The sequence below is a fragment of the Camelina sativa genome, chromosome 9 (genome assembly GCF_030686135.1).
Source record: "Camelina sativa cultivar CO46 ecotype springtype chromosome 9, ASM3068613v1".
Taxonomy (NCBI): Eukaryota; Viridiplantae; Streptophyta; class Magnoliopsida; order Brassicales; family Brassicaceae; genus Camelina; species Camelina sativa.
Genome location: NC_141888.1, coordinates 978,225 through 1,000,226, shown reverse-complemented (window position 1 = coordinate 1,000,226; position 22,002 = coordinate 978,225). Strand labels below are relative to the sequence as shown.

The 22,002-nt window shown below is 40.5% G+C and overlaps 2 protein-coding genes and 1 long non-coding RNA gene across 3 annotated transcripts; 1 reads left to right on the top strand and 2 right to left on the bottom strand.

Moving 5' to 3' along the window:
- Positions 1 to 214: 214 nt before the first annotated feature.
- On the bottom strand, positions 215 to 938 carry LOC147937545 (defensin-like protein 8). Its single transcript, XM_087467590.1, has 2 exons — positions 734 to 938; positions 215 to 582 (listed from the first exon to the last, which is right to left on the bottom strand). The coding sequence occupies exons 1-2, from the start codon at positions 801 to 803 to the stop codon at positions 419 to 421; spliced, it is 234 nt and encodes a 77-aa protein (XP_087323716.1). The 5' UTR covers positions 804 to 938; the 3' UTR covers positions 215 to 418.
- A 1,410-nt stretch (positions 939 to 2,348) lies between these two features.
- LOC109126600 (defensin-like protein 8) lies at positions 2,349 to 3,057 on the bottom strand. The gene is made up of 2 exons (XM_019230297.2): positions 2,858 to 3,057; positions 2,349 to 2,706 (listed from the first exon to the last, which is right to left on the bottom strand). Exons 1-2 carry the CDS (start codon positions 2,925 to 2,927, stop codon positions 2,543 to 2,545), a joined length of 234 nt encoding a protein of 77 aa, XP_019085842.1. The 5' UTR covers positions 2,928 to 3,057; the 3' UTR covers positions 2,349 to 2,542.
- An 8,593-nt stretch (positions 3,058 to 11,650) lies between these two features.
- LOC147937544 (uncharacterized) lies at positions 11,651 to 12,703 on the top strand. Its single transcript, XR_015565682.1, has 4 exons — positions 11,651 to 11,803; positions 11,900 to 12,055; positions 12,155 to 12,230; positions 12,465 to 12,703. It is a non-coding gene; the product is annotated as an uncharacterized LOC147937544 (long non-coding RNA).
- The last annotated feature ends 9,299 nt before the right edge of the window (positions 12,704 to 22,002 follow it).

Sequence of the window (22,002 nt, the reverse complement as noted above, 5' to 3'; positions counted from 1 at the left end):
ATTAGAATATGATGTGTCATTGAATTAGATTTTAACGAATTGCAAAAGATGTTGTAAAATGTGGTATCATAAAATTTTCTATAAGTTTATCGTGGAAGGTAGATCGATCCTCAGTTTTTACTTTGTAATAATTTAAACACAACGAGTTAGTCTAAGAAAGCATCTATATAAGTTTTTGTTTTGAATATAACATTGATTAAAATTAAAAGAAAAGTTTATTTCAAAGTTTAAATGACTATATTATTTAATTTATAATAAATTAATATTCTATTGAGTTATTTTTAAGAACAAAGAAATCCAAAAATAGAAGATAAAAACATAAATGTCTATAATTAAATATATATATAGATATATTCTACAACAGCCGCATAGAAAACATTAAAAATACAACTTGTTCTTGATAATATTATGATAGTCTTTAACATGCTTTGGTGCATAAACAACGAAGGAAGGCTCCGCCGCAGTGACCGCTTTCAAATTTCTCGAATTGTCTACAGATGATGGCACAACTGTTATCGCTCAAACACAAACCTGTGAAACGGTCGCTCCGTGTCTTGCATATTTTATCGGCCAAACCCATCTCTATATATATAAAAACACATTTGAGCATATTCGTGTTACTTAGAAATTAATGTCTATAACAAAAAAGTATACTAATTGTGATATAAAAACTTAATTCACATATTGGAATGTATGATAATTTAGATACTATATAATGACATGAGTATTGAACCTGTAGTGGCAGCAAGAAAGATAAAAGAGATCACAAGAAGAGATGAAAGAACACGGTTTGAGAGTTTCATTTTTTTTTTTTGAGAGAGAGAGGGAATGAATATTCACGAGAGATAGTTGGAATTAATTAATTGTTGTGTAGGAACAAGAACTGTTGTTGGTGGCACTATATATATAGGCAACAATGACTTAATATCTTGCATTATATTTTAATTTTTTTGATAACCAACTCATAAAAATGAACCTAAAATATATATATATATATATATATATATATATATATATATATATATATATACCTCTTTTTGACATGTCTTTTCTAAAAATAACTTTTACTATATCTTTATCTATTTGATTTGATTGAAGTATATTACTATATTTAAGAAACATATTATTCTAAAAACAAATTATCTTAAACTAAAAATAGCTGTAAGATAGAAAGCATTCCAATATTTATTTTGTATTTTTATCACATATGCCATATATTCCTAAAATATATATCTGTATTTTAATAAACATAATTCATATAAAATTATTATTTGATATTATCTTATGATATTATTTTAATCAAAGCAGATTCTTTTATTACCTTGTACTTTGAAATAGTTTTTACCTTTACATATTTATTTAACCTGATATATTTCTCTTTTTTTTTTTTTGGTTCTTTTCATTTAAATACAAAATCAATGAACACATAAAAGTTTAGATTAGAAATTTTGAGCTAGGGATTGCTTTCAGCCCATCATTGGAGGCCATATGTAACATTCCGATTGTCACCTTGCTTAGTGGGCCCCACGTCCACTGCCGGTCCATGGGCCACCTCGCTTAAATGGACTCCATGTCTTTTCACTAGGCCCGCTAGCCGATCCATATCTACGGTCAGTTTGCTACGTTTATGAGATTTTAAATACTTGTTTACCGTCCCTACAAATCAGCACATGATCTTTCCATCTGTTTTGCCCTCACTCGCACAGTACCGACAATCACTTCCCGAAAGGTCATCTATTCTAAAACTACTCTATTTCAAGCATGCTTAACTCTGGTTCTCTCAGGACTCTTGACCGATTTGGTGATATAGGTGGTCAAATCATTATTTTAAACCTCTTTGCATGTCCCTCAACCATGGTTGTCACAATTCACCCCCACTAACAGATCGCAACGTCCTTGCTTGATTTCTTGGGTTGGAATCTCTTTTGAGGCACAAATTTAGGCGAGGTTGGTGAAGTCTGAGCCAGTTCACTTGACACGAAAGTGGTTAGCCTAATTATGTTCCTAATTTTGATTAATGCAGATGCGTTACACTTATATATGTTTTTGGCTATGTAATATGTTTATAACCAAAAAATGAAATATATATTATGCGGAATCAGTATATGATTATTAGAATATGATGTGTCATTGAATTAGATTTTAACGAATTGCAAAAGATGTTGTAAAATGTGGTATCATAAAATTTTCTATAAGTTTATCGTGGAAGGTAGATCGATCCTCAGTCTTTACTTTGTAATAATTTAAACACAACGAGTTAGTCTAAGAAAGCATCTATATAAGCTTTTTTGAATATAACATTGATTAAAATTAAAAGAAATGTTTATTTCAAAGTTTAAATGACTATATTATTTAATTTATAGTAAATTAATATTATTTTAAGTTATTTTTAAGAACAAAGAAATCCAAAAATAGAAGATAAAAACATAAATGTCTATAATTAAATATATATATATATATATATATATATAGATATATTCTAAAACAGCCACATAGAAAACATTAAAAATACAACTGGTTCTTGATAATATTATGATAGTCTTTAACATGCTTTGGTGCATAAACAACGAAGGAAGGCTCCGCCGCAGTGACCGCTTTCAAATTTCTCGAATTGTCTACAAATGATGGCACAACTGTTATCGCTCAAACACAAACCTGTGAAACGGTCGCTCCGTGTCTTGCATATTTTATCCGCCAAACCCATCTCTATATATATAAAAACACATTTGAGCATATTCGTGTTACTTAGAAATTAATGTCTATAACAAAAAAGTATACTAATTGTGATATAAAAACTAAATTCACATATTGGAATGTATGATAATTTAGATACTATATAATGACATGAGTATTGAACCTGTAGTGGCAGCAAGAAAGATAAAAGAGATCACGAGAAGAGATGAAAGAACACGGTTTGAGAATTTCATTTTTTTTTTTGAGAGAGAGAGAGGGAATGAATATTCTCGAGAGATAGTTGGAATTAATTAATTGTTGTGTAGGAACAAAAACTGTTGTTGGTGGCACTATATATATAGGCAACAATGACTTAATATCTTGCATAATATTTTAAATTTGTTGATAACCAACTCATAAAAATTAACCTATAATATATATCTATATACCTCTTTTTGACATGTCTTTTCTAAAAATAACTTTTAATATATCTTTATCTATTTGATTTGATTGAAGTATATTACTATATTTAAGAAACATATTATTCTAAAAACAAATTATCTTAAACTAAAAATAGCTGTAAGATAGAAAGCATTCCAATATTTATTTTGTATTTTTATCACATATGCCATATATTCCTAAAATATATTTCTGTATTTTAATAAACATAATTCATATAAAATTATTATTTGATATTATCTTATGATATTATTTTAATCAAAGGAGATTCTTTTATTACCTTGTACTTTTAAATAGTTTTTAGCTTTATTCATTTAACCTGATTTATTTCTCTTCTTTTTTTTTGGTTCTTTTCATTTAAATACTAAATCAATGTATACATAAAAGTTTAGATTAGAAATTTTGAGCTAGGGATTGCTTTCAGCCAATCATTGGAGTCCATGTGTAACATTCCGACTGTCACCTTGCTTAGTGGACCCCATGTCCACTGCCGGTCCATGGGCCACCTCGCTTAAATGGACTCTATGTCTTTTCACTAGGCCCGTTAGCCGATCCATATCTAACGGTCGGTTTGCTACGTTTATGAGATTTTAAAGACTTGTTTACCGTCCCTACAAATCAGCACATGATCTTTCCATCTGTTTTGCCCTCACTCGCACAATACCGACAATCACTTCCCGAAAGGTCATCCATTCTAAAACTACTCTATTTCAAGCACGCTTAACTCTGGTTCTCTCAGGACTCTTGACCGATTTGGTGATATAGGTGGTCAAATTATTATTTTAAACCTCTCTGCATGTCCCTCAACCATGGATGTCACAATTCACCCCCACTAACAGATCGCAACGTCCTTGCTTGATTTCTTGGGTTGGAATCTCTTTTGAGGCACAAATTTAGGCGAGGTTGGTGAAGTCTGAGCTAGTTCACTTGACACAAAAGTGGTTAGCCTAATTATGTTCCTAATTTTGATTAATGCAGATGCGTTACACTTATATGCTCTTGGCTATGTAATATGTTTATAACCAAAAAATGAAATATATATTATGCCGAATCAATATATGATTATTAGAATATGATGTGTCATTGAATTAGATTTTTACGAATTGCAAAAGATGTTGTAAAATGTGGTATTATCAACTTTTCTATATCTTTATCATGGAAAGTAGATCGATCCTCAGTTTTTACTTTGTAATAAATTAACCACAACGAGTTAGTCTAAGAAAGCATTTATATAAGCTTTTGTTTTGAATATAACATTGATTAAAATTAAAGGAAAAGTTTTTTTATTGTTTAAATAACTGTTTAAATTATTTTATGTAATTTTATATTATTTTTAGTTATTTTCAAGAACAACGAAATATGTAAATAGAATATAAAGAACACAAATTTAACTAAGAGTGTTTGTAATCCAAGATATATATGTATATTCTTCAACAACCTCATAGCAATTATTAAAGAGAGAAGTCCAAAATACAACTGGTTTTTGATAATATTATAATGGTATTGAACAGGGTTTAGAGCATAAATTCCGTCGAATTTGCAGTGGCCATTTTCAAATTCCTCAAATAGTTGGCAGTTGATGGCACAATTGAAATTGCTCAAGCACACACCTGTAAAACGTTGGCTCTGTGTCTTGCATATTTTATCCGCAAAACCCATCTCTATATATATAAAAAAAAACACATTTGAGCATATGTGTGTTAGTAATTAGTAATTAATGTCTATAATAAAAATGTATAGTCATTATGATATAACAACTAAATTCACATATTTGTATTTATGATAATTTAGATACTATAACATGATATGAGTATTGAACCTGTAGTGGCAGCAAGTAGGATAGAAGAGATCAGGAGAAGGGATGAAAGAACACGGTTAGAGAGCTTCATTTTTTGGATAGAGAGAAAGAGAGAGTATGAATACAGAGATCGCTGGAAATAATTAAGTGTTGTGTAGGAAGAATAAGTGTTGTTGGTAGCTGTAACATCCGTGTTCCGGGAATAGAGTTTGGGTTATGTTGAGTAAACCAAAAGAGTGGATTTTAATTAATTTTGGTTTAATTAAATCCTAGTTTAATCTAATTAAACCAAAAAGCCCTAATCTCTTTCTCAACTCACGCATGCTCTCATGCTTTTGTGTTTTGGTCGACATTTTCATCTGAGAGAGGGAGAGAAAGACAGTTAAGTGTTGGTTATTTGGTGCAAAGGAGAAAGAGAAGGAGATCAAGCTTTTTCCTTAGTGTTAAGAGCGAAACAGAACTGTCAGGGTTTGGGAGAAGGAGGATTCGACTGGTCAAATCGTTTTGAAAGGTACTGATTTTTGGTAGGACTGTAGCTAAGAGATTTGCGTACACTCTCCTTTTTACAGAAGTGAATTTGAGTTAATATTCTAGGAGATATTGACAGTTTCGTGGGGGCATTTCTTCCAATTCGCGGATTGAAACCAGCGGGTGTTACGGGATCGATTGCGGTTTCATCTGTTATCTGATCGTGCTGAAATTTTTTGAAAATCGTCTGGACGTATTGACCTTGCTTTTAACCGGAGAGATTAGAAAGTTAACGGTTCTTTTTGATTTCGTGGTTTCACTTGTGAGGTTGTTCTTTTCTGATTTTTCTATCAGTTTGTTTTCAATATTTGTTTGTTGTTGTGATTGGTTGTAGGAGCGAGTTTGGTTGTTTTTGGATATTGGAGAGCCTCTCATTTGGTTGTAGTTATTTCATGAATAACTTGTTAAGTTGAGTGTGTGACCATGAGCTTATCTAAGCGATTGGGTTGTATGACTTGTTTTGTGTTATGATGTGTAGGTGTGGTGAAAGTGTTATTGGTTGTTCTGTTTAAATGGTTGGTTTGTTATATTTTATTTGTAGTTGTACTCTTTATTTGCTTGTGCGTATAGCTCGTAGATGGGAGGATCGCCTCACTGAGTATTTCTGGTAATACTCACACGTCTCATTGTGTTTGTGGTGCAGGTAGAGGCAAAGTATGACTGTGGGATCATGGCAATGAAAAGGAGGATGTTCTAGTGGCTCCTTTGGTTTTTTTAGGTTGGTAGAGTTGAGTCCTAGAATGTTGTTTAGGATTGTTGGTTCTATGGTTTATATTGATTGGGTCTCTAGCTTATGATTTTGGAATTATTACGGTTTAATTGATATTGGTTATTGGTTTATTGGTTTTATTATTTCCGCTGTTTGGTGTGATTGTGGTTAGGTGGCTAGTGGGTATGGGACCACTAGCTTAGTTGTTTATTATCATATTATATTAATATATTTATTATTTATTATTTTAGAAAAAAAAACGGGTCGAGTCGTTTCAGTTTGGTATCAGAGCCCTTACGGTTCTAGGTTTAGGTTCACTAGGCTTTGTGTTGTAGATTTTTGGGATTTGCATGTCTTGATTGATTATGTGAGTTAGTCAAATGTGTGTGTGCATGGAGTCCTAGAACATCCTCTTCGAGCCTTCAATGAGATTCCACGGTCTGTTATGTTTCTTTGTGTGGTTTTGATTTGTTTCTAAGCTTGTTAGCCTCTGTTCTTGGAAGAGCAGTTGTTAAAGGTAGTTGGTTGTTGGTCGTGGGCGGGGACGTGGTCGTAGTCATGCTCGGGCGGGTCCCGAGGCCAGAGTTCCACGAGGAGGTATGTCAGAGGGTCGCAAGCGTATCAGAACAAACCAGAGGGGGGTTAGCCGGTGAGCATGCCGGGGGTGCTGGGAACCCAGATGTGGGGTTGCAGCAGGTGTAGCCCAGGGTCGAGATGATCGCTTGGCGGATCTATTGGCGTGCTGTTGGAGCGTTACCGAGTGGGGTACCAGTGCAGGCTCTAGTTGTACCGCATGTGGCAGGGTGCAGCCGAGGGCTGCGGATGTTGAGGACTTTCCTTCTTATATTAGGAGGATGGAGCAGTTGTAGATGCTGGTGCGAGATTCTTCTCGAGAGGTATCGAGCCTTGAGAGGCGGATAGGTAGACATTTGTAGTTGGAGCAGATATTTTCTCTATTTGGTGGGTAATCCAGTTGGATATTAGTAGTTGAGTGGGCAGGTGTAACATTGCAATGTTATACTCGGACCACAAGAAGTACTTTTGGTCGAAAGATGTTTATATTCTTTAAGGATTGTTGCTCCTGAGAGGATTGTGGTTTCCTTGAGGGGATGAGTAGTTCTCCTGATACCGAGATCTTGAGGATTGTGGTCCATGAGTGAGATGGTATAACTCGAAGACGCTGGTCTGAGAGTGAGATCGGTATGGCCCGAAGGTTACGACCCAAGGGTGGAGGAGTTTAGAGAAGGCAATGCCTAGGACGCGAGTATAAATATGATGACGGAATGTGGACCTCGAGAGTTGATGGTTGTTTAATCTTGGATTTTAGTTGTGTGGACGATGTGCTTACTGGTGTTTCTAGAGGTCCAGCGGGTGTTGTGACTGTGGTGACATGTTTTGCTCAGACCGAGATGACCGTATTGCGGATTTACTGACAATGTTGTTGGAGAAGCTTTAATAAGATGATTAGTTCTTATGAAATCTTGATGTGGAATAGGTTAAGGGATTATGTGATCTAAATATGGAAAGTGTTTAGGGAGTTAGAGTTTTGCAATTTAGGGGAAGTGTCGTTGCAAAGGAAGAATATAAAGTTCCAGAAAATGAAAGTTTCCATAAATAGAAAGTTCTATGAATAGTTAGGATTTGTCTATTTTTGGAAGGGGGATGTGAATTGCCGGAGAGGCGAAAAGTTTAATGGATGACCTGAAGAGTTGTCACAGATGAGATGATCAGTTCTCAAGGATCTTTGATTGGTGATTTTCATGTGGCGGCGAGTGATGTTGGCATATTTGATTATTAGTTTAGTAGAGCTGAGGAAGTAACCAGAGGATTTGTTGAGCATGGGATTCTTTCGTCCTATAACTTCACCGTGGGGTGCGTCGGTGTTGTAAGAGTAGAATAAGGACGAGGTATGGGTTTCATGAGTTCCTTGGTTTGGCAGGTTACTACAGGAGATTTGTGCAGGTAGAGCACGCCCGATAACTAAGTTGACAGGGAAAGATATTCCTTTTGTTTGGTCACAGGATTGTGAGGAGGGCTTTGCAAGCTTTAAGGAGATGTCGACTACTATGCCAGTGTTGGCTTTTGCCGGAGCAGGAAGAACCCTATGTGGTTTATACTGATGCATCTAGAGTTGGTTTGGGGGTGTGTGTTGATGCAGCATGGGAAGGTGATTGCCTACACTTCGCGGCAGTTACGGAAGCATGAGGGCAACTATCCAACTCATGATTTGGAGATGGCTGTTGTAGTTTTTGCCCTGAAGATTTGGAGATCTTATCTTTATGGTGCAAAGGTGCAGGTGTTTACAGATCATAAGAGTCTGAAGTATATAATCACTCAGCCCGAGCTGAACTTGAGGCAGAGGCGGTGGATGGAGCTGGTGGCAGACTATGATTTGGAGATAGCCTATCACCCTGGTAAGGCTAACATGGTTGCAGACGCTCTGAGTCGGAAGAGGGTAGCTTCGGCTCAGGAGCAGGAGATGGAGTCTCTGGTTGAAGAGATCAGTGCTTTGAGGTTGTGTGCTGTTTCACAGGAACTGTTGGGTTTGAAGGCGGTTGATAGAGCAGATCTTCTGAGTAGGGTGCGGTTGGATCAGGAGAAGGATTTGGAGCTGGTGAATGCCTCAAAGGAGGTTGATTCAGAGTATCATGTCTCAGATAATAGAACTATCTTGGTGCACGGTCGGGTTTGTGTGCCCAAGGATAAAGAGTTGAGGCAGGAGATCCTGAGAGAGGCTCATGCGAGCAAGTTTTCTATTCATCCAGGAGCGACTAAGCTGTACCGTGATCTCAAGAGGTACTATCACTGGGTCGGGATGAAGAGGGATGTAGCTAGTTGTGTCGTGAGGTGTGATGTCTGTCAGCTAGTGAAGGCTGAGCATCAGGTTCCTGGCGGGTTACTGAAGAGTCTTCCCATTCCTGAGTGGAAGTGGGATATGATCACGATGGATTTCATGGTAGGATTGCCAGTGTCACGGACTTTTGATGCTATTTGGGTCATTGTGGACCGGTTAACTAAGTCAGCACATTTTCTTGCCATTAAGAAGACTCATGGAGCAGCGGTCTTGGCTAAGAAGTATGTGAGAGAGATAGTCAGATTGCATGGGGTGCCAGCGAGTATCGTATCTGATAGGGATTCTAAGTTCACTTCGGTGTTCTGGTAGGCATTTCAGGCAGAGATGGGCACTAAAGTGCATATGAGTACATCTTATCATCCCCAGACAGATAGACAGTCAGAGAGGACGATCCAGACGCTGGAGTATTTGCTGAGGATGTGTGTGTTGGATTGGGGTGGCCATTGGGCAGATCACTTGAACCTGGTAAAGTTTGCTTACAACAACAGCTATCAGGCGAGTATTAAGATGGCTCCTTATGAGGCTTTGTACGGGAGACCATGCCGTACACCGTTATGCTAGACTCAGGTGGGGGAGAGGAGCATGTTTGGGGCAGATTTTATTCAGGAGACCTCAGAGAAGATTCGGGTTCTCAAGCTGAACATGAAGGAGGCTCAGGATAGGTAGAGGAGTTATGCTTATAGGAGGAGGAGAGATCTTGAGTTTCATGTAGGAGACAGAGTGTACCACAAGATGGCCATGTTGCAGGGTCCAAACCGGTCATTGACAGAGACTAAGTTGAGTTCGAGGTTTATGGGTCCATTCAGAGTGATTGAGCGGGTGGGACCGGTGGCATATAGGCTGGAGTTGCCTGTGGTTATGCATGCATTCCATAAGGTTTTCCATGTGTCTATGTTGCGGAAGTGTCTCTGTGAGGGTGAGCAGGTGTTGGCTAAGATTCCTGAGGACCTTCAGCCTAACATGACATTGGAGGCGAGACCAGTGAGGGTTCTCGAGAAGAGGATCAAGGAACTTCGGAAGAAGAAGATTCCTTTGATGAGAGTCATGTGGGATTGTGATGGTGTTGAGGAGCAGACTTGGGAGCTTGAGGCGAAGATGAAGGCAAGATTCAAGAAGTGGTATGAGAAACAAGCGCGACTTGAACTTGTTTAGCCTGGTCCTATCTGTAATCCGTGGTTGGAGCGGGAATGGAGTATTCCAGCCCATCTCTCTTGTTACTCGGTCGCTTGGGGTGGTTGGTTGTGCGACTCAGTAACAAGATGAGGTGGTGCTCGGGGTACAAAGTTTCCAGGCGGGGTTTTTGGAGGAAAGTTTTTCTGAAATAGAAGTTTCCAAAAATGGAAAGTTTCCAAAAATGGAAAGTGCTAAAATATGGAAAGTTTTACAAGAGTTGGAATTTGTCCATTCTAGCGGTGGAGAGCCTTGGAGGGGCTTGTGTGTGGCCTTAGTGGTGGACTTTCGAGTCAGTGTGCCGTGTGTGGCGGTCTTTTTAGACATTGTGTGGCCTTTGTGGCGGGTTGTTTAGCCGTGTGTGGCCTTTGTGGCGGGCTGTTTAGCCGTGTGTGGCCTTTGTGGCGGGCTGTTTAGCCAATTATGTGGCCTTTGTGGCGGGCTGTTTAGCCCGAGTGTCTTTGTGACAGTCCTACGGGACAGATGGTCTTTGTGACGGTCCTTCGGGACGAGTGGCCTTGGTGGCGGTCCTCTTTAGGACATTTGTTTGGCCTTGGTGGTGGTCCTCTTTAGGACATTTGTTTGGCCTTGGTGGCGGTCCTCTTTAGGACATTTGTTTGGCCTTGGTGGCGGTCCTCTTTAGGACATTTTGTTTGGCCTTGGTGGCGGTCCTCTTTAGGACATTTTGTTTGGCCTTGGTGGCGGCCCTTGTGGCATGTATATGATCCTTGTGTGGTCATGAGGTATTCCAGTGAGGGGATATGTGGTTGGTAGGACATTGAGATGTTTTACGCGAGCCACGGGAAGGAAACCTGGATAGGGATAGGACTCAGACGTGTGCAGAATCGTTTGCTCGCGACTCTTGGGGGACTTTGGTTCTCCTAGTACTTCCATATTCAAAGACTTTGTGGCTTGGGAGTATGGTTGGTATATCGACTTTGGATGACGGTCCGGAGGCGCGCTGTAGGGTGACGACCCGAGAGACGAGTTGGATTTTTCCTTATATATTATGGCATGCGGGTTTAGGCCCAATGAGGAGCCAACATTTGGCATGCAGACTTAGGTCTGATGAGGAGCCAATAAAACTCAAGGTTTAGGCCTACGAGTAAAGGAAAGTCCAAAAAGTCGAGAGCAAATGACGCCTGGAGCGTGAGTCTATCGCCTAGACGTGACCTTCTGTAGATTGGTCGCAGAAGTGCGGGCCATGGAGACGGTTGCACGGGAGTCCTTGATTGATGGTTGTTCGAGATTCGAGGACGAATCTATGTTGGTGGGGGAGAATTGTAACATTCGTGTTCTGGGAATAGAGTTTGGGTTATGTTGAGTAAACCAAAAGAGTGGATTTTAATTAATTTTGGTTTAATTAAATCCTGGTTTAATCTAATTAAACCAAAAAGCCCTAATCTCTTTCTCAACTCACGCCTCCTCTCATGCTTTTGTGTTTTGGTTGACATTTTCATCTGAGAGAGGGAGAGAAAGACAGCTAAGTGTTGGTTATTAGGTGCAAAGGAGAAAGAGAAGGAGATCAAGCTTTTTCCTTAGTGTTAAGAGAGAAATAGAACTGTCAGGGTTTGGGAGAAGGAGGATTCGACTGGTCAAATCGTTTTGAAAGGTACTGATTTTTGGTAGGATTGTAGCTAAGCAATTTTCGTACACTCTCCTTTTTACAGAAGTGAATTTGAGTTAATATTTTAGGAGATATTGACAGTTTCGTGGGGGCGTTTCTTCCAATTCGCGGATTGAAACCAGCGGGTGTTACGGGATCGATTGAGGTTTCATTTGTTATCTGATTGTGCTGAAAGTTTTTTGGAAGCTTCTGGACGTATTGACCTTGCTTTTAACTGGAGGGATTAGAAAGTTAACGGTTCGTTTTGATTTCGTGGTTTCACTTGTGAGGTTGTTCTTTTCTGATTTTTCTATCAGTTTGTTTTCAATGTTTGTTTGTTGTTGTGATTGGTTGTAGGAGCGAGTTTGGTTGTTCTTGGATATTGGATAGCCTCTCATTTGGTTGTAGTTATTTTCATGAATAACTTGTTAAGGTGAGTGCGTGACCATGAGCTTATCTAAGCGATTGGGTTGTATGACTTGTTTTGTGTGATGATGTGTAGGTATGGTGAAAGTGTTATTGGTTGTTCTGTTTAAATGGTTGGTTTGTTATATTTTATTTGTAGTTGTACTCTTTATTTGCTTGTGCGTATAGCTCGTAGATGGGAGGATCGACTCACTGAGTATTTCTGGTAATACTCACACGTCTCATTGTGTTTGTGGTGCAGGTAGAGGCAAAGTGTGACTGTGGGGTCATGGCAATGAAGAGGAGGATGTTCTAGTGGCTCGTTTGATTGTTGTTTGGCTTTTGTTAGGTTGCTAGAGTTGAGTCCTAGAATGTTGTTTAGGATTGTTGGTTCCATGGTTTATATTGATTGGACCTTTAGCTTATGATTTTGGAATTATTACGGTTTAATTGATATTGGTTATTGGTTTATTGGTTTTATTATTTCCGCTGTTTGGTGTGATTGTGGTTAGGTGGCTAGTGGGTATGGGACCACTAGCTTAGTTGTTTATTATCATATTATATTAATATATTTATTATTTATTATTTTAGAAAAAAAATGGGTTGGGTCATTTCAGTAGCATACCTCTTTAATTTTTTAATTAAAGGCAACAAAGATTCATTATCTTCCATAATATTTTAATTTTTTGATAACCAACTCTTAAAAATATACTTATGATATGCATACCTCTTTTTGACATGTGTTTTCTAAAACTAACTTTTAATACATCATTATCTATTTCATTTGACTAAAGTATGTTATTATATCTAAGAAACATTTTTTTTTTTAAAGCAAATGATCTTAAACCAAAAATAGTTGGAAGATAGAAAACATTCCATTATTTATATGTTTTTTTTATCACATATGTCATATATTCCTAAAATGTATTTTTATATTCTAATAAACATAATTCACATTAAATTATTATTAGATAATATCTTATGATATTATTCTAGTTAAATTAGATACTTCTTTTACCTTTTGCTTTAAAATAGTGTTCCCTTTACATATTTATTTAACCAGATTTATTTCTCTTTTTTAAAAATTTTTTTCTTTCTTTTCATTTAAATACAAAATTAACATCAAATATGATGTGCAAAATTTTAGATTATAAATTCTAAGCTATGGTTTGCTTGCAACCCCTGACTGGAGATCATGTAATGGCACAAATCTTCCTTAATGTTTCTCTGTATCATTTCGATCTCCATTGAGGTCCTCATTTACTTATCTATCTTTTTCCAGCCAACTTGTACGGCAAAAAATTTCGACCAGTGTGGAGCTTAGTATTTAAGAGAGACATCCAACTTCTGTTCAGAATATGGTTCCAAGAGATTTGGGATATAGTGGAGATAGACAAATTTTTGCTTAGTTTTTTGGGTTGGAATCTCTTTTGCGGTACAGCGGAACTCGCACCATCTGTGAAACGACCACACCTGGATTCCAAATTCTCACACAAAGTGCACGTGAAACGATCTCACTGGAACCCATAGTTCCGACGAGACAACCGGCGTATAAATTGCTCATTACAAAACTCTCACAAATACACCAAACCCCACCTCATCTAATTACTGAGTTGCACAACCAACCATCCCTAGCGACCGAGTAACAAGAGAAGTGAGCTAAAATATTTGATTTCGTCGAACCACGGACAACACTTTCCCACAAATACTTTAATTCACTAATAACTCCTCTAGTATTGAACGACACCTCCACCTAGTGTCAAACGTCACCCATCGCACCACTTGCAAACCAACACACATAGTGTCAAACGTCACCCATCTCATAATACAAGCAAACTTGGCTCACCCTAGAGGCGACCCCCAGAGCCGTCCCCTTATAAAATTAGGGTTCTAGTTTAATTCCACCAAACCAGCAAACTATTCGCAAAATAATCCAAACCCGCAGTCAGAACCAACTTGTGGTGTCGAGCGATACTACACCATGGTGTCGGTCCACAATCCAACTCCGAAGTTGGTTTGCGGGCGTCACAATCTGTGTGCTCCTCTTCCTCTTCCACCATTCTCTCAGCCACTTCTTGGGCGTTTTCAGAAGTCGGCCTCTTCCCATTTGCGATCAAAGTTTTGTTCCACGAATAAGAGGATTGGTCCTCCTCAGTTTTGCCTGATCATGCATCTGAGTCGACCTCCATGGGGCTGGTGATGGTTCTCTCCGACGTAAACAGGTCCCTACGCCTTGGATATTGATGAACAATACCCATAAATGGGCTTGGGGAGCGTATCCGATCATCTACCCGATGTGGTGCTGGAGCAGTGTCTCGGGTGGCGGATCGGATAGCACTTCGGGTAGGGGACTGGAAAGTGGAAACGTTCACTTGATGGCGGGGGATGCGAGGGAACTCTGTGCTACTTGTATTCTCGAGCAGGGATTCTTCCTTCTCTGGTTTGTGCCGCGGTGGAGGTAGAAGTGGAGCCCTTCTTCGTGTAGGTCTTGATTTTGGGAGACATAGATAAACCTTCAGAAGAGATAAAAACACTAAAACTCGAGATTAGGGTTAGTACCCAGAAAATTCAAAAGAACTCGAGTTTGCAAGAAAAGCTTCGGGAAATCGAAAAGTTTAAAAGAGAAGAGTAGAAACTTGTATGATTTTGGTGGTGAGGAAGGGGAACTCTGGTTACTCTTTAAATAGGGAAGGTAAAGCCTAGGGTTTCTAGTGAGAGTGGGAAAAGGGTTTGAATAACCTGGATTTCACTCGCCACCCAAAGATAAACCCAATCAGGCGCGTCGAGTACATCACCAGGTCCCACCTCGGGTTGCACCGAATTTTCCTTTTTTCTTTTAATTTTTTTGAATAGTCTCCTGATGCTACCCATAAGCTCCCTCCTGATTCGTTGTTAAGTATTTGATTCCCATTGGTTGAGAAATTCCTAAAAATCAAAAATACAAAAGGAATACAAAAATCAAATAATAAAAATGTTTTAAACTTGAACAAAAGTTAAAGGATACCTTTGGGACTTCCTCCCAAGTGAGCTTGTTTAAAGTCACTAAGCTTGACTGTTCATGCTTCTCAAGCATTGTATTTGGGATAGAGAGGTTTGGAGACCCTCTCTAGTGCATTAGACTTGTTCAGTGATTTTTTCAGGATTTTCTACTGGTTCTTCAGCAAAGGCAGTGTGCATCTCTTGGCATTGTTTGGTGATCCTTGGAAACACTTGAATGGAGAATACCTGGCCATCGATAATTGGCCTCTTAATTCCATTATTGATGTCGAATCTCATCTTGAAGTGCTTTCAATGCTCAATGTTGATTTGTCCTTTTCACATCGATCACAACACCAACAGTTGCTAAGAATGGCCTTCCCATGATCAATAGATCTTTAGGTTCCTTATCCATTTATAGGACTACAAAATCAGTAGGAATCTCCACCTTTCTAACCCTTAAGAGGCAAATTCTCAAAAACACCGCGGGTTGCCTAATAGTCCTATCAGCTAGTATCAAGTAGAGGCTACTAGGTTTAAAATCACTCAAACCCAGCTTTTTGGCAACAGAAAGAGGCATGACACTAACTGAAGCCCCTAAATCACACAAGCTGTTGGTGAAAATTTGAAGACCCAATGAGCATGGAAGTGTGAAGGAGCCAGGGTAATCCTCAGCTCTGCATCTAAGCATACACCACTCATCAGAATCGCATTCCCGATTTCCTTAACGGCTTCATTTGCTGCTTCCTCCCACTGAACGGTCTGTCGGATTATTTCTTCTTTGAGGGCGTGTGGGGGTAAAAGCTTAGGAGCAGGGGCCTTCCGAGTTGAAATATGCTCTGCAAGTGCTTGTAATTGAAGATCAAGGGCAGCCTTGAATCTTTCTTCCAATTCCCCTTCCTCAGTTGCAAGAGGTTAAGGTTGCCCTGCCATCCTAACATCTACTCGATGGTCCACTTGATCCAGGTGATCGGGTGAGTCTTCGGGTTTAACATCGGGTGGTGTATCAATCTTGAAGACATCTTGTTCTTGTCTTGTTACCCAAGATTGTACTTGATCGTCAACTCGATCCAGGTGATTGGGTGCTTGATCATTGTGTTGATGCTTGAGTAAGATGTCGTGTTGCTCTCGGACCTGCTTCTGATCCACATCCTCTCCATCCTGAACATCACTACCCTCACTGTTACTAACATTTTGGACCCATATGGTATGAGCGGAAGCATAATCCTTTGGGTTCCGAACAGCTTTTCCTGAGAGCTGGTCTGGCTTATGAGCAGGTGGTGCTACAGTTTTCCTTCCAGATACTGCAGCTTGGTGTTCAATGATTCGTACTTAGCATTGAGATCTCTGTACCCAAAGTCGATTTTTTTTGCTCATCTTGGCAAACCGTTTGGCGGTATCCATATACTGAGCGACCTGACCCATTTTTTTGTTTCTTTTTAATATATTATTAATAATAATAATCTAGTGATCCCATACTCACTAACCACGTAACCACAAACCAACCAAACAGCAGAAAAAAAAAATCATTAACCAATAACCAATAAATAATAAAACAATAACCAATAGCAACAATAAATCAACCAACAGAGTCATAACTTCAAACTAGCAACCAAGCAATATCCTACTAACTCATCTCTAACAACCTAACCGAAGCCAGACAACACATGAACGAGCCACTAGAACATCCTCCTCTTCATCACCTTGATTCCACGATCATACTTTACCTTTACCTGCACCACAACACATATGAGATGCGTGAGTATTTTATAAATACTCAGTGAGGCAATCCTCCCATCCACTGGGCTATACACACAACCAATTGAGATATCTCTAACCAACAAACAACAATAACCTAACAAACTAGGACAACTGCATCGACCGACACCAACCAATATATCGACTGACGCAAGCCTACATCTACCGATAAAAGTCTCATTTGCATCTACCGACACTAACACTGCATTGACCAATGCATGCTCGACAGTTCACGAAATTCCTCATTGCATTGACCTACACCTCAGCATGGCATCGACCAATTCTCCTAGGTCGAATCATGCCAACCTCCCATTACATCGACCAATGCACCACTTGTCGAGCATCATCTTGCCCAAAGCTCCTCGCCAGATCTCTGAACCTAAACCACCAAAACATGATCCATTGCCACAAAAAAAAGCCTCACAAAGCCCCAAGTGACACATAAACACTCTAACAAGCCAAGGAATCAACCACATAACACAAAAATGAGAGAAATCTCAAGCTTAGATAAGCCATGGTCACGCACTCACCTTTGCCAGAGAAGATTTTGACTCAAAACCGACAGATCTACACTCCTAGCAAGCTCCTACAACGATCCCAGCTAAAACCTCTAAAAACTCTTAAGAAAATCTTCTCTTTTTATTTCTCTCTTTTCTCTCTAGAAAATGACCAAACTTGGCCAAAGATGACAAAATAACCTTTTATACTCGACCCAAGGGTATTCCTAACCCAAAACGCAGCCAAACACGCATTTAACTTAAGTCGTCTCGTGACAAACCGGCCTTGCATCGACAGATGTACCCTGTGTATCGATCGATGCACCTCCCAGACCGGAATTTCGGTTTGCAGATGTTACCCTCCTGCAGACAAAATGTGACCCAGAAAACCCATCTCCCGCTGCCAGAACTGTTCTCAGATGCATTGCATGCACCTTTGGACTCTTAGAAAAAAATAGGATGTCATCGATGAAAATGATGATAGACACGTCCAGAAACTCCTCAAACACGCTGTTCATCAATCTCATAAACGCTGCTGGTGCGTTAGTCAACCCGAAAGGCATCACCACGAACTCATAATTCCCATACCTCGTCATGAATGCAGTCTTCCTTACATCTTCCTCATCTATCGGAATCTAATGATAAGCCGAAGCTAGATCAATATTGGAGAACCAAGTAGCACCTCTCAACTGAACCAACAACTCATCGATCCTCAGAAAAGGGTATTTGTTCTTCACAATGACCCAGTTCAGACCCCGATAATTAATGCACAAGCGAAAACTCCCGTACTTTTTTTAACGAACAAAGCCGGTGCTCCCCATGGTGACACACTAGGACAGATGAATCCCTTGCCCAAACGATCCTCCAGCTGCTTCTTCAGCTCTGCCATACTGCTGGAGCCATCCTGGAACGCGCCAGGGATAACAGCGTCATCTCCGGTTCCAGCTCAATTGTTAAAGGATCATACCGAGAAGATGGTAACCCCTGCAATGACTAGAACACATCCTCAAATTCTTCAACAACCTGAATACCGCTAACCGTAGACTGCCCCGCTGACTCTGGCATCGATATATTAACCAGATAAGCCTCACGTCCCATCTCGACCATCTTCCCAGCCTGGATGGCCGAGATCACGATAGTTCCAGAAGTCGGTCCCACTCCCTTAAATACAAACTTCTCTTCTGGACACTCAAACTCCACTCTACCCCGATGACAATCAAGGTGAACCATATGACGATGTAACCAATCCATCCCCAGGATAACATCACACTACTCCACCGTGCATATACGCAAATCTGCTGGCCACGACTCCCCTGTGATCTGAACATAAACCCATCTTATCCGTCCAAGGACTCTCAGAAACTTGCCTCATGCAACTCTGACAACTCTCTCTCGCTCCCTGGGATCTCCTCTGATATTAACGCCCTCTGCGCATTCCGGAGTAATGAAGCTATGGGTTGCTCCAGAATCAAACATAACGTGGGACCTAAACCTGCCCACCAATAAGGTCTTTACACAAACGTCATGTGCTGAGAACCTAATACTTTATCACAGGCCAAACATAATAGCTGAACCTACTGAAAATCACAAGTCTGGGTACAAGGAATTATACTTTTGACCGCCCCGGCACTGATTCCACCATTCTCCACAGTTGTGTACACCCGTGGCGCCTACTCAATCTGTTCCACCTGCTGCATTCCCCGCTGCACTCCAAGGTGCACCGCTGCTACCGCCATCTGCTGTAACTTGGGATATTTGTGCTTGATATGCCCAGGCTCCCTACAGTGATAGCAAAAACGAACCACTATGTAAGATGCCGGCGTGGCACTCTTCTGGGGACAGCTAGCTACCTTGTGTTCCATGCTCCCACACCCGTAGCACCCTGCACCACTCGGCCTTTGCATAGCCTCCCACTTCCTCTTGGTTCCTGCGCAGGCTTGCTGCCCTTTCCAGAACCTCCAAGATGTTGAGCCTTCCTAGGCTGAACCGCTGGACTTACCGTCAGTACTTGTGCCCGGATGTCCTCCTTAATGACAGCTGCGATCTCAACCAGATCTACTCTCGAAGCATAACTCCGCTCTCTGTTGTGGACCCTCAAATATCCCGAAGGGCCCTCATGTACCTCCTAACCTGTGCCTCCTCGCTCGGCCCCCATACATCAGAAGCCGACTCAATTCCACGTCCAACTCCCGCACAGTCCGAGTCCCCTGAGATAACTGTTGGAACTGCACCTTTAGTCGGTCTAGTGCCTCAAGGGGAAAGTACTTGCGGTTGAACTCCACCATGAAATCAACCCAATTCAACTCCCTCTGCACTCTCCTGGCATTCATTGACCTCCACCACAAGTGAGCATCATCCGCCAGACAATGGACACCAATATCCACCCAAAACACCTGAGGACATCAGAGAGACTGGATGTTACGTTCCACTCTCGCCCTCCACGCATCTGCAGCAATAGGGTCAGTACCTCCCAAAAACCACTCTGTACCAATGTTTCTCGTCTCCCTCAGCATACTGGCATACCGAGAATGAGCTCCTGCATCCGTAGCCACTGGCTTCTGCACTTCTGCCGCCACTGGCGGTATTTGAGCCTGAGCCGGTACAACTCCAAGCAGACAGTTGTGTCAACAAGCCCGCCAGGTCAACACCTCCTTCAGGGTTCCACCTGCTGGGACTTCCACACCCGGAACGCTTGCATCACCGGACAACCCAGCACCAACACCACCCACACCGACTCTCTCAGCACCTACGTTCCTATCGGTAACTCCACTGGCCACACTCATGGACCTCTCCTGGAAGCTCTACGACTCACCAACACCCTCAGCTGTCACAGTCTGATACATGATATCACTAACCGCTGGGCCTTTGCCCCAACTACGACCACGTCCGCGTCCACGATCACGTCCGCGTCCACAGCCACCAACAGCACCAGTTCTAGCCATCTTCACTACCATAAACAAAATGCTAAGCAAACAATCTAAACTGTACACAAAACATAACTCACCATCGAATCACACTTTAAGCTCGAAGAGGATGTTCTAGGACTCCATGCCACACACAATTGACTAACTCACATAACCAATCAAGCATGCAACTCTTAACATCAACAACAGAAACCTAGTAAACCCAAAACTATAACCGTAAGGGCTCTGATACCAAACTAAAACGACCTGATCCAATTTTTTTCTTTTTAATATATTATTAATAATAATAATCTTGTGATCTCATACTCACTAACCATCTAACCACAAACCAACCAAACAGCGGAAATAACCAAAAGATTCCATTAACCAATAACCAATAAATAATAAAACAATAACCAATAGCAATAATAAAACAACAAACAGAGTCATAACTTCAAACTAGCAACCTAGCAATATCCTACTGACTCATCTCTAGCAACCTAACAAAAGCCAGACAACACATCAACGAGCCACTAAAACATCCTCCTCTTCATCGCATTGATTCCACGATCACACTTTACCTTTGCCTGCACCACAACACATATGAGATGCGTGAGCATTTTATAAACACTCAGTGAGGAAATCCTCCCATCTATTGCACTGTACACACAAGAAATTGAGATATCTCTAACCAACAAAGAACAATCAACAAACAAACCAGGACAACTGCATCAACTGACAACAATCAATGCATTGACCGACACTAATTGTGGTTGAATCGACCGATGCAAGCCTACATCGACAGACGCAAGCCTGCATTGACCAACGCAAGTCTCATCTGCATCGACCAAAACCAACACTGCATCGACCAATGCATGCTTGACATTTCATGAAATCCCTAATAGCATCACGCCATCCTCTTGACATTTGCATCAACACTAGGTCGAATTGCGTTGTCCTTGTGTTGCATCGACTGATGCACATAGTGCATCAATCGACGCATTTGCCAAGCATCATCTTCCCCGAAGCTCCTCGCCAGATCTCCGTTCCAAAACCCCCAAAACACAATCTATTGCCACAAAGATGCCTCAGAAAGCCCCAAGTGACATATAAACACTCTAACAAGCCAAGGAATCAACCACATAAAACATAAAAACGAAAATGAGAGAAAACTCAAGCTTAGATAAGCCATGGTCATGCACTCACCTTTGCCAAAGATGATTCTGACTCAAAACCGACGAATCTACACTCCTAGCAAGCTCCTACAATGATTCCAGCTACAGATCTTCATAGGAACAGCCACAAAACCTCCAAAAACTCTTAAGAAAAGTTTCTCTCTTTCTTTCTCCCTTTTCTCATTAGAAAAAGACCAAACTCGGCCAAAGACGACAAAATAACCTTTTATACTCGACTCAAGGGTTTTCCTAACCCAAAACACAGCCAAACATGCGTTTAACTTAAGTCATCTCGCGACAAATGGACCTTGCATCGACCGATGCACCCTGTGCAGCGATCGATGCACCTCCCAAACCGGGATTCCGATTCATGGATGTTACAATCATCAACATCCTTGGTGAGGAAGTTGCCATTGCTAGCAGTGTCCAGCAACATCCTGATCTTTGGGATGACTCCTACGTATAGGGTTCAGAGTAAAGACGCATTGTTC

Excerpts from the sequence above, each read along its gene's own strand:
- LOC147937545 (XM_087467590.1), bottom strand. The coding sequence starts at position 803 with ATGAAACTCTCAAACCGTGTTCTTTCATCTCTTCTTGTGATCTCTTTT. Across the intron at positions 583-733 it reads CTTTCTTGCTGCCACTACAG|AGATGGGTTTGGCCGATAAA; the intron begins GTTCAATACTCA and ends TTATATATATAG.
- LOC109126600 (XM_019230297.2), bottom strand. The coding sequence starts at position 2,927 with ATGAAATTCTCAAACCGTGTTCTTTCATCTCTTCTCGTGATCTCTTTT. Across the intron at positions 2,707-2,857 it reads CTTTCTTGCTGCCACTACAG|AGATGGGTTTGGCGGATAAA; the intron begins GTTCAATACTCA and ends TTATATATATAG.